Genomic DNA, 13,209 nt, shown 5'->3' on the forward strand with positions numbered 1-13,209 from the left:
TACTTTTTCACTTTGTTGTGTCACACTCCACTTTTGGGGATGGTGGGGCTTTTCTCCTTATGTGTAATATGGCCTCATTTAAAGGCATTTTGTGCTTTTTTGGGAAGAGAGATAAGTAGGATAGAGGAGCCAATAAAATGTCACCTAACTTGGCATAAATAGTTTGATGCATAGATGTGACAATTTGCAATTTTTTTTTGAATGTTTGCACCTTAATGCATCCTTGCGATCAGTGGACAAAGATTTAAGATTCATCCTTCTGATGGAAAGATTTGAAGCCTTCCTTTAGAAACAATTTGAAGAAAATTGACCTTTGAAGGGTCATGAAGGGGAGCATTCAAAAAATATTTCGAGAGACAAATACATTCACATATTTGAACTATCTACAAGCAACCTTCTTTCTCTTCCGCATTGCATAAATCACCAAGGCAATGGCTTGATTGCAAAATCTTCAGGGGCCCCAATGGGCCGCTAGTGCTCAAAATGTGTCATGAGACTGGTGCCTTTAGGGTAATGCCACATAGGAAGTCTTGAGTAGGCTTTTAGAGTAAAGGTAGCCATGTTTTGAGCAAGTAAGGAAGGGAGGGAGGGAAACATTTTAAAGCATCAGCCTTGTTCACTTTACTTGTAACACTGCCATACAATCTAGTTTGATTTAGGCGTGACACAACCCTTTGCCCTAGTGCTATGGTATGGCCCTTACAGCTTGGCGGGTAATTGCGTTAGCCTAACAAGTGGGCCACATGAAATTATGTACGAGAGAGAGAGATTCGCAGGGCAGCAGCTTGAGGCAATAATAAGGCATTTGCCTGTAGCCCTATGGCTGGCGAATGCTTAATAGTCTAGCTAGGAGAAACAACGGCCATTCGCGTATCGCCTCCAGGAAGGGGTTACCAGTAACAGAAAGCAACTGGCCTTGCTGGCAAACCCTAGCACTCAGACCAGAGGTCTTGCCTTGTCTTAGGGATGGAGAGGAGGTCAGGGATTCGAATACCCTTTAGCAGCTAAGAAGAAGCAGAAGAACGTCTCAAGGGCTACTCGTTGATTCAAGTCATCGGGTCAAGACTTACCCATGGCATGGCTTGCCGTGACCTTGGACGTTTCTTTAAGCCAGCAACGAAGCTTCACGAAGACCATCAGCAATGGTAGCAGTGTTTCGTTCATAGGCTGAAAAAACGATTATTTGCATGGAAGTTCCATGGAATTTAAGCCACAGCATCATGATTCAAACACGAAGGACGAATTACAAGTTCTCTAATGAACTGTACTTGCTCAACATTACATAAGCCCCTCAGCATAAAGCTTTGGTTCTCTTGAGTTGCATTCATCAGAGGACAGGACCTATGTCAAAGATTTGATCTAATAGTAGGGAGCTTTGTGAAAACAAATGCTGGAGTAAGGCAAATGGTTATTGAATGCTCATAAACCCTTGCCCTTTAATTTGTAAGAGGACAATCTTTTGGCAAAAGAAAGAAGACCGCCGGGCGGTACAGAGGCAGGGATCATTCAGGCCATTGCCAATGGACAAGAACTGGTTCACCGTTTTGCAGAAATGTAGCCAGAAGAGGAATTTGGACATGCCAATTACACTTATATGCTCCAGCACTACCTGGAATGCCATCCAGTGTAAGGGAATCATCTTTTGCCAATGCTGGTAGAATGTGGGAGTTTGCCCTAAAAGCACAGCAGGTTTTCTATAAGCTACCATATTGGAATAATTTCTCATACACTTTTAAATAGCAAGAGTGTTTGAAGAGAGGCGAACACCATCTGCAGAAATGCTGGCAGAAGAGGAACAGGGGCCAGGATCATGCAGGCCAATAGCAATGGTGTTTGAAGAAACGTTGATCACCATTCTGAAGAAATGCAAGCAGAAGAGAACTTTGGTTCCTGTCAAGTGCTTGTATGCATACATGCTCCAGTGCCACCTGGTAATTCATTTGGTTTATGGTAGCTATCTTGTGGCAATGGTTATAGAATGTGGCAGATTGCTTAAAGCACAGCAGGTTTTCAGCAAGGGTGCATTTAGTAATGCGTACTTGCACACTTCTCTTGTACAGGACAATAGCAATGTTGTTTAAAGAGAACTTGATTACCATTCTTCAAAAATGCAGGCAGAACAGGAATTCGGATCATGCCAAGTGCTTGCATGCTTACATGCTCCAGCATCACCTGGAATCTCATCCAGTTTATGGCAACTATCTTGTGCCAATGCTTGTAGAATGTGGGAGTTTGCTGAAAGCACAGCAAGTTTTTGACAAGCTGCAGTATCGGAATGAGTATTCGTACACTTCTCTCATGTCTGGATACATCAACTGTGGGGAACCACAATACGTCTTTCAGCTCTATTGTAAGATGCAGGAGGATGCTTGTGCACAGCCTAACAAATACACATATCTGCTTTTGTTGAATGCTTGTGGTAGATTGCAAGATGAACAAAATGGCCGAGGGGTACACAGTGATGCAATCAAAAGGTGTGTGGAAAAGGAAATTCAGGTGGGCAGCACACTGGTAGATATGTACAGCAAATGTGGCTTACTTTTAGAAGCACATAAAGTATTCAAAGGGTTGATGGTTCGAGATACTGTCTCATGGAACATACTGATTGCAGGATATACTGAACATGGGCTTGGCAAAAAAGCACTAAATTGTTTTCAAGATATGCAGCTAGATGGTGTGATTGCAGATGCATTTACATTCACTTGCATCTTGAAAGCTTGTAGCACCATGGGAACTCTGGAAACTGGCTACACAATGCATGCTGAAATAATAATGAAAGGACTGGAAAAAGGGCTTTATGTGGCCGGTGCACTGGTGAAACTTTATACCAGTGTTGCGTTGCTAGCAGAAGCATGCATTGTTTTCAACAGTTTGTGTCTACAACATACATTATTGTGGAGCTTGCTGATTGCAGGATATTCTAATCAGGGTCTTGATGAAAATGTCCTGAACTCTTTCAGGCACATGCAGCGGGACGGTGTGTGTGCAGATGCTGAAATTTTCATTTGCAGCTTAAAAGCTTGTGGAAACTTAGGAGCCTTGGAAAGAGGTCAGGAGCTACATGCTGACATAGCGAAACGAGGAATGGAAACAGAGCTCCAATTGAGCAGCATGCTAGTGGATATGTATGGGAAGTGTGGATCGCTTGTAGAAGTCCACCAAGTCTTCAAGTTGTTGCCAGTTCAAAATTTTCTATTGTGGAATGCACTTATTGTTGTCTATGCTGACCATGGTTGTTATGAGGAAGTGTTGAACTGTTTCCAGCAGATGCAGATGGAGGGTGTGTCTGGAGATGCTGTCACATTTGTTTGCTGCTTGAAAGCTTGTGCCTGCATAGAAGCTCGAAAAACAGGGCTAGCCTTATACATTGAGATATCTAAAAGGGGCTTTGAAAGACACCTTCATGTGGGGAACATATTGGTGAATATGTTTGCCAGATGCAGCTCATTCAAAGAAGCACAGCAAGTATTAGAACAACTTCCAGTCCAAGATGTAGTCTCATGGAATGGCCTTATTGCAGGGTATGCTGGACAAGGGCTTTATGTGAAAGTGCTCAACTGTTTTCAACAAATGCATCTGAAATGTGTGCCTGCAAATGCAGTCACATTTCTTTGTGGCCTGAAAGCTTGTGACACCACAGAAGCTTTACAAGCAGGCCAAGAAATACATATTGAAACAGTGAAACGAGGATTGGAAAGTGAGCTATATGTGGGAAACACTTTGGTAGTTATGTACGGCAGATGTCGCTCTCTTGCAGAAGCATTCCAAATTCTGGACAAACTACCATTCCTGGATGCAGTTTCTTGGAATGCATGCATGTCCTCCTTTATTGAACAAGGGCTTGTTGAGGAAATATCACACTGTTTTGAGCAAATGCAGCTGGCAGGCTTGTCTGCGGACATTGTAACATTTGTCAGCAGCTTGAAAGCTTGTGAAGGCATAGACAGGTTGGATACAGGCCACAGAGTGCATGCTGAAATTATAAAAAGGGGATTTGAAATCGATCTTTATATTGGCAGCTCACTGATAAACATGTACAGCAAGTGTGATTCTCTTGCAGCAGCGCACCAAGTGTTTAACAGGCTGCCAACACAGAATGTCATATCATGGAATGCACTTATTTCAGGTTATGTCAAACATGGGCTTGTTGAACCAGTGCTTGACTGTATTAAACAGATGTATTCAGAAGGTTTGTTTCCAGATGCTGTAACATTTGTTCTCACCTTGAAAGCATGTGGTGCCACTGGAGCCATAGAGACAGGCCGTGAACTACATTTTCAGATTAGGAAGCTAGGATTAGGAAATAATATGTTCGTGGGGAATGTGCTGGTGGACATGTATGGAAGATGTGGTTCGGTAGCAGAAGCACATGGAATGTTTGAACTGCTTCAAGCTCAAGACACAGTCTCATGGAATGTACTGATTGCTTGTTACACTGAGTATGGGCTCAGTGAGGAAGCAATTAATTGTTTTTGGCAAATGCAGGTGAATGGCATAACACCTAATGTTATAACATTCGTATGCACCTTGAAAGCTTGTTGCACCATTGGAAGTGTAGAAACTGGCCAGAAGCTACATGCTGAAATAGTCAAAAGGGGATTGGAAAGCGGACTGCATATTGGCACCACACTGTTGGACATGTATGCCAAACATGGATTGCTAGTGGAAGCACATGGCATATTTGATAGGCTGCCAATTCAAAATGCAGTAACATGGACTGCACTGGCTGCAGGATGTACTGGATATAGGCTTGATGAGGTTTTGGATTACTTCAAACACATGCAGCTGAAAGGCATATTTATGGATGCTGTGGCATTCATTCCGTGCCTAAAAACTTGTGGTGCCATTGGAGCCTTGGAAACAGGTAGGGATATACACACACAGATAATTAAAAAAGGAATAGATAGAGAGCCTTACATAAGCAGCAGACTAGTTGAAATGTATGGAAAATGCAACTCTTTTGAGGAAGCGCACCAAGTCTTTGACCGATCACCAATTCAGCATGCATTGTTGTGGACAGCACTCATTACAGTTTACCTTGAACATGGGCTTGCTGACCATGTGCTGACCATTTTCAAAAAGATGCAGCTGGAAGGTGTGCCGATGGATCCTGTTGTATTAGTTGTGTGCTTGAAAGCTTGTGGCATGGTAGGAGCATTGGAAATAGGCCGGAAAATCCATACTGAGACAAGAAAACTAGGTTTAGAAAGAAATGCTTTTGTAGGAAACATGCTCATATATATGTACGGAAAATGTGGCTCTGTTGCAGAGGGCCAGGAAGTGTTTGACAAGCTTTTAGTCCGAGATGTGTTTTCATGGACTTCCATAATAAAGATACATGGTGATAATCATGAGGGTAAAAAGGCTGTGGAATACTTTGAGAGGATGCAAGGACAGAACATTAGACCAAATGCTATTACTTTTACCTGTCTTCTTGCTGCATGCAGCCAGGCTGGCCTGGCCTTGGAGGGTCTTGATTGCTTCAGACTGATGAAAGAATTCAAAATTGAACCAAGAATGGTTCATTATGGCTGCATGATTGATCTTCTTGCACGATCAGGACATGTTTATGAGGCACAGAGACTTATTCAAGCCATACAATGTGTTCCTTCCCAAGCAACCCTTATGGCTCTGCTAATTGCATGCAAAATTTATGGAAGACTTGATCTAGGACAGAGATGCTTTCAGAAACTTGTGATGATTGATCAAGAGGATGCTGCTGCATACATGATGGCAGACTTGCACACACACACAGAAAAGTCAATCGATGCAAAGAAAGTGGATGAAATCGGAAAAGATGCCACTGTAGAGCAAAGTCCAGGGAAACTATTGATTAAGGTAGATAGAAAGTTGCATGAATCTGTCGTGCTAATGAACCAAAGCTTCAACTTGACAGAATCATTAAAGTTTTTAAGTTTTAATGAAGAGATGTATATCAATTCTAGGTTTAGAACTGCAATAAAAAGAAACATCCTTGGAGTTTGTAACATCAACGTGCTTCATGTCCAACAATTCTACTAAAAGTTTACTAAGCTATCCTATTTCATGAAAATGTAGTCGTCAAACCTTGAAGACAATACGACTGAAGAAAGGTATAGTAAATTCTAAAAGAGAAACTGTAACCTAATTACTATTAGGTCTAGCATACTCTAACTGAAGTTGTGACCTTGAGCTTGGGTAACCTCATAACACTTAACCTCCAGGCTCAAGTGATATGCTGAACTCCAAGTTAGGTCTCCAAAGTATGTAAGCTTATCTCCACCCAATGACTTGGTAAAGATGTTAGCTACTTGGTTCTTAAGAATCAAGTGAATTTTACCCTTCTACTTGTTTTAAGGATAAAATGGTAGTGTACCTCAATGTGCTTTTCTCTTGTATTGTACATTGGATTGTTTGCCAAGTCCATGGTAGCGGTGTTATTGCATTAAAGTCTAAGTGGCTTATTACATAAGCTCCCAAATGTTGTAACAACTATTGAATCCAAGCAATCTTAGAAGTAGCTAGTGCTATTTCTTTGTACTCAAAACTCTAGCTGGACAATGCTATTGTATGCCATTTATTGCTACTCTAGCTCACCATAGCACTTCAAGATTGAAAGCATAATTACTAATGGATTTCCTATCGTAAATGCATCTTGCCCAATCTACATTAGTGTATCCAATCAACTCTATGTCTTTAGTATACTCGTTGAAGAGTCCATACTCGTGTAGACTTGATATATTACAATATACTTTCCATTGCATCAATGTGAGGCTTCTAAGACTTGCATAAATTGACTTGACTTTTGCATAAGTAATATATGCATTAGGGGAAAAAATGAGCTCTCTTTTGAACCCACTCCCCCTCCACCCCTCTTTTCCCACCTTTAAAATAAGGAAAAGTGGGGAGAAGAATAGTAAAATAATCATATTCTTTCTCCACTTTTTCAATGTTATTTTGTCTTTTTAATATTATCCACAAAGGATTTGCTCAGATTCCTTCTCTTTTCTCATTGAATAGCTCTTTTTTAACTAATCTATTCCATTTCCATTGACATATTTGTGTGTCTATCTAACCTACCTTTCCACACTAAGCTACCCGATTTCGTTTGACATCTTTGTATGTCTATCAATCTACCTCCATAAACTCAATTATCCTATTTCCATTAACACATATGTATGCCAATTTGTGCATTTTCAATCTACCTCTATAGACTTAATTACCTTGATACTATTAAAGTGGCTTAGTGTCTCTCCAATCTATCTCCATAAACATCACCCTCTATTTTCATTAACATTTGTGTATGTCTATCTCTGTGTGTCTGTCTCTCTATGCCTATTTGTGCCACTCCAATTTACCTCCATGTATTCAACTACCTTATTTCCATTAAAATCCTATGTAGACATCTATGCCTTTCTAGTCTATCCCATAGACTTAACTGCCCTACTTTTATTAGCACCTCTCTATGTCTATTTGTGCCTCTCTAGTTACCCCCATAGATATCAAACCCTCTATTTTCATTGACATGTTTATGTGTCTATCTAGACTACCTTGACACACTCAACATACATTCAACTAAAATTGTGTAATCAATTCATATATCTCTAACTTGACCTCATAATCAATAAGTAAAATGAATACATGCAAGAATAATCTACACATTGAGACAAAGCTTGAATATACTCCTTTATTCAAGAGGATATTATATGTACTAGTTTACAAAGCTACATGTAGATGGCATTAAAGCATATGGACTCCTAGGTTGATGGGAAAATATATCTAATTTGATTTCTAAAATAAAAGGCCAATTAATGAGTTGATTGTGAATATTGGCCAATGAAAGCAAATGCTTATAAGGTTGTTTAGAATGATAACATAGGTGAAGGCAAGCTTGGATCATCTATTCACTAAAGGCAAGTACATTGGAAGAACTTTTGAGTAACTGAAAGTTCAAGGTCACGAAGGAGAAGTTGATCAAGTACACATTAAAAGATGTCTCAAATAAGTTTTTGTTGTGAATGCACAATCTATTTGTGACAATGCACAAGGACTCACTCAAAAATATTTAAGGGTGTTTAGGTTGAGTTTGGTCATATATTGAAGAGAAGTAGAATGATGCCTTTTCTTCAACCTACAAAGTTGATAGAAGTCCAAAAGCTACTCAACACAAAGATTTTGGAGTTGATAGGAGATCTAGTGTACGTTAATAGTTTGAAAACATTGAAGGTGGAGACAAAAAATAGTTACAAGGTTTAGGCTCACAAAGCTCAATAATTACTATTTGGATCTATGTAAGATAGAATCGGTAATGGTGATGTATTACAATATTGTTGTAGGAGAATGTGATGGTTGTCAAGATTGTGGGAGAGAAGGAAGGAGTCTCACTTGTAGCTTTCTTGCTTGCACAATGGGAGAATACACACACAAGTGGAGGCTGAAAATAGTTTTCCTCTTCTTAGTTGTGTAAGCCAAAAGAACTCTCGTACAAAGAAATAGAAGAACCCTATATATGGGTCTCAAACCAAACTCAACTAACTAAGGTGGCATGCTAACTGAGCCATGAACTAGAGTAGATAAGGATAGCTGTCATCTAGCTATTATTCATGGGCGGTGTACCAACCGCATCTGCAACTAACAAGTCGGTGACATAAATGCACAACGGTCACCCTGGCATATCACGAGTGGAGCTCGATATCTCAACAATCCCCCTCGAGCTCAATCCCAATTCCTGCACACCAAGCAGGTCTCTGAACTTGCGCAGCTTCTCTGCGCCCAATGCCTTCGTGAATATGTCTGCTACCTGATCCTCTGTGCTGACATCAATAAGACCTAGTAAAACCCTCTCCCGCACATAGTGATAATGCACCTCAATGTGCTTTGTTCTAGCATGATAGACTGGGTTATTTGCCAAGTGTATACTACTCATGTTGTCACAATAAATGACAATTGGCCCATCTATAGGGCTGATGCATATCATAAAGTAGCTTATGCAACCAAGCTACCTCACATGCAGCCATTGCTGCGCCCCTGTACTCAGCCTCTGTGCTCGACAAGGCAACTGTAGGTTGTTTCTTGCTGCTCCAAGTGACTGCAGCACTCCCAAAAGAGAACACATATTCACTGGTAGATCGTCTATCAGAAATACTACCAGCCCAATCAGCATCAGTGTATCCATGCAACTGTATTTGAACCCCAGTCTCATAAAATAGTCCATACTACAATGTGGACTTCACATACCTGAGTATGCGTCTAGCCGCATCCAAATGCGGTTTCCTTGGAGCCTACATAAACTGACTTACCAATCCAATAACATAGCTCAAATCTGGCATGGTAATAGTCATATAAATCAAACTTCCTATTATGCGTATGTACATAGTAGGGTCTTCCAGAAGCTCACCTGCATCTACGCTCAGCTTCACATTTTGCTCCAAAGAAACTGAAATAGGCTTACAGCCTGTCATCCCATATTTGGACAGCATGTCCAATCCATACTGCCTCTGCAAGAGCCGTATCCCACTTGGTGATCTAATCACCTCAATGCCCAAGAAATAACGCAGCTCTCCCAAATCCTTCATCTCAAACTTCTGCTTCAATAGCATTTTTACATGAAGGATATCTTCATCACTATCACCTGTGATAATCAAATCATCAACATAAATGACAAGCAACATAATACATTTCTATGTTTTTCTCACATAAAGTGAGAAATCTGCCTTGGAAATCTGAAAGCCAATAGTGACAAGATACTATCCTATCTTGTTAGACTATGCTCTAGGTGCTTGCTTCAAGCCATACAATGCTTTCTTCAACCTGCAGCCAAACTCAGGATGAACAGCATGCACATAACTTGGTGGTTGCTCCATATATACCTCTTCTTGCAAATCACCATGCAAGAAGGCATTCTTTACATCCATATGATGTAAAGACCATTCCTTTGATGCAGCCATAGCAATGACTGGTCTTACAGTTGCCATCCTTGCAACCGGACTGAATGTTTCTTCATAATCAATGCCATATGTTTGTGCATACCCCTTGACTACTAATCTTGCCTTGTATCTATTCACAGAACCATTTGCATTGTGCTTCACCTTATAAACCCACTTACAGCCAATTGCATTCTTACCTTTAGGCAAAGGTACCAATTCCCATGTAGCATTTGCTTCAAAGGCATCCATTTCTTCATCCAAAGCTTTCTCCCATTTTTCTTTTCCCATGGCTTGCTCAAAAGAAGTGGGTTCTGGTTCCTGTATCACTTTGACCATATACGCATAGTGAATGGCTGTAAATCCATCATATTTCAGCCTATCCACAGGATACCTAGCTCTGGTAGACCTGCGCAAAGCAGGTTCACTCCTAAGTGCTCTCAAAACATCCCTGGTCTTCCTTACTCCAGGTGTAACAATAGAAGGAATACCCAACTCATCATCAATGCTCTGCTCTGAGCCACTGGATTCACCATCCACATAAGAGTGACCTGCATTCACATCAAACATGGGCTAATCTACCTTCTCTTTTCCTTTTCGTGATACATGCATACCACTATCTGCATTGCTTTGAGAAGATTCTCCTGATCTCAATTGGCCTATCCATGGCGAAGAATGTGAACCACTGCTAGAGTACGCTCCAGGTCCACTAATATCTTGTGACTGCTGTTGTGAATTCTGTGCAACATTACCATTTTGTGCATCTACATTATCAATCACATTTACTGGTTTATACCAGCTACTCATCTCATAAAAAACATCATCTCTGCTCACTGTAAACTTACGAGTAGAAGGGTTATAGCATCTATACCCTTTCTGCCAGAGAGTAGCCAATAAAGATGCACTTCTCAGCTTTTGGATCCAACTTAGATCTCAACTCATTTGGCACATGAACATAGGAAATGCAACAAAAAATTTTCAAATGAGAAATATCTGGTTTCCTACCAGTATACCTCTCCTCTGGAGTCATCCCATGTATTGCTGCAGTGGGAGTCATGTTCATTATGTAGATTGCTATAGCAACTGCCTTAGCCCAATAATAATCTGGCAGGTCTTTTTCATTGAGCATGGCACGAGATACCTCTCCAATATGCCTGCTTTTTCTTTCAGCAATTCCATTTTGTTGTGGGGTATGACTACATGAATATTGCTGCTCTATGCCATGCTCCTGCAAGAACCTTGCAAACTCATTTGAGAGATACTCTCCCCCTTCATCTGACCTTAGGCATTTTATTTGCAGGTCTGTTTCTTTTTCAACCATAGCTTTAAGAGTTTTGAAATGCCCAAAAACTTCACTTTTCTTTTTCATAAAATACACCCAAACTTTTCTGCTATAGTCATCAATAAAAGTGACAAAATAATGACAGCCTCCAAGAGATGTAGCTTTAGTAGTCCACACATCAGAGTGGATTAGTTCCAATGGCTTCTTACTCTCTTGAACATGTCTAGGAAATGGTTTCCTTGCCTGTTTACCAAACTGACAGGCTTCACATACCTTATGCATTTCTGCAACCTTGAATTTTGGCAATCCTGCAACAATATTTTGGGCTTGCATTGATTTAAGTCGGTGTACATTAACATGACCAATGCGTTTATGGAAAATATCAATATCTGCAACTACATCGGTCCCATGTGCAAACATTGCTGCACTCAATTCAGGCATGTCTGTATCCAAGGTAAACATTCTGCCCTTCTTCTTTCCTTTTGCTATCAAGCGACCTTTATTTTTCATATCCTCAACAAAGCATCCATGAGAATTATATCTGACCTGCAAGCCCTGCTCAACCATTTGACCAACAGAAACCAGGTTCTTGGTGATATTTGGGACATGAAATACATCTGACAGGTATTTCTTTTTCCCATCCTGCATAGACAAATGAAATTTTCCAATCTGCACAATAGGATGTGCAGTATCATCACCAGTTTCCACAAATCCTGGTTTTTTCATTTTCCTTGCATCGTGCATCCATTCTGCATGACCTGTCATGTGGTTTGATGCACCTGAGTCAACATACCACACATCATTACTTTCTTCTGCACTTATCACAGAATTGGTTATGTGCTGCACCATAAACAAATGCTCATTTCTGTCATCACCCTATCTACTAGAATATGCATAATTCCCTTGTTGCAATTTTCCATTCATGATGTCATTCTGCTTTTTATAGCAGTCCTTAGCCATATGACCCATTTTACCACAGTAGTAGCATTCAACATTGCTGTTTGCATTTTGGCCTCTTTGCCATCCACCACGACCTCTTTGGCTCCCCCTGCCTCTAGAGTTACCATGTCCTCCTCCATAGGATTGGTTTTCTTGAGTTTGCTGCATATTCTGATTTCTACCACGGCCTCCAGATCGGCCTCCTCTACCCCTGCCTCTACCTCTTCCAGTATTTGAGTAGAAGACAGCTTCTTTTGAAATTCCTCCTGAAGAAGATGCACCACCATTTCTCTGCTCCTCAGAAATTAGAAGAGCAATCAATTCCTCAAAATTAGGAAATCTTTCACGGATGGAAATGGATGTTCGGAACTGTGCATAATCCTTTCCTAGACCATTCAAGGTCACAGAAACTAAATCATCATCTTCCACTGGCGACCCAATGGAAGCAAGTGCATCTGCAATCTTCTTCACCTTCATGTGATAGTCATTGATGCTTATATTTTCTCTTTGCACATTATGCAACTCTTGCTTGAGCTGCATTTTCCTGGCTTGCGTATTTGTGCTATACATTTTTGACAAAGTATCCCATGCCTCCTTTGGCGTACTTGCATCTTGAATATGCACAATTATAGAGTCTGAAATGCTGATAGACAGCCAGTACATAACTTTCCTAGCTCTCTCATGCCATGCTTTAAATGCCTGTATTTGCTGTTGATTGGGAACATCAGGAAGAACTGGTTCTTCTTCATTTCGTGCAACAAATCCACAATATCCTTTTCCCATAAGGAAATTCGTCATTCTAAACTTCCATGCTTGGAAGTTGTTCTTGTTAAGCTTTTCAGTGACAATCTGTGAAAGAGAATCAGATGCCATTACAGAACACTGCAAAAAATTCTGTCACTACAAAGAACACAGCTTCAGCCTCACAAGGGCAAATCTGCAAAACTGACGAAAGTGGTATTTGACCACATAGTCACTTCCTAGTGACGATTTTGCATCAACAGGCAACAAGGATGATTCTGTAACTCCCAATGTCTCTGCGCACAGGCATATGATGCAATTTCTACAGTAACTTTTCACCGACCT

General features: G+C 40.6%; 1 protein-coding gene across 1 annotated transcript; it reads left to right on the forward strand.

Moving 5' to 3' along the window:
• The first annotated feature begins 1,778 nt into the window (after positions 1-1,778).
• On the forward strand, positions 1,779-6,021 carry LOC148009320 (pentatricopeptide repeat-containing protein At4g39530-like). Its single transcript, XM_087673534.1, has 2 exons — positions 1,779-2,035; positions 2,115-6,021. Exons 1-2 carry the CDS (start codon positions 1,779-1,781, stop codon positions 6,019-6,021), a joined length of 4,164 nt encoding a protein of 1,387 aa, XP_087529660.1.
• The last annotated feature ends 7,188 nt before the right edge of the window (positions 6,022-13,209 follow it).

Source organism: Lygodium microphyllum, unplaced genomic scaffold (assembly GCF_053477565.2).
Source record: "Lygodium microphyllum isolate KBCC unplaced genomic scaffold, Lygodium_microphyllum_v1.1.10 scaffold_31, whole genome shotgun sequence".
NCBI lineage: Eukaryota > Viridiplantae > Streptophyta > Polypodiopsida > Schizaeales > Lygodiaceae > Lygodium > Lygodium microphyllum.

Excerpts from the sequence above, each read along its gene's own strand:
- LOC148009320 (XM_087673534.1), top strand. The coding sequence starts at position 1,779 with ATGCTGGCAGAAGAGGAACAGGGGCCAGGATCATGCAGGCCAATAGCA. Across the intron at positions 2,036-2,114 it reads AAGGGTGCATTTAGTAATGC|GCAGAACAGGAATTCGGATC; the intron begins GTACTTGCACAC and ends TCAAAAATGCAG.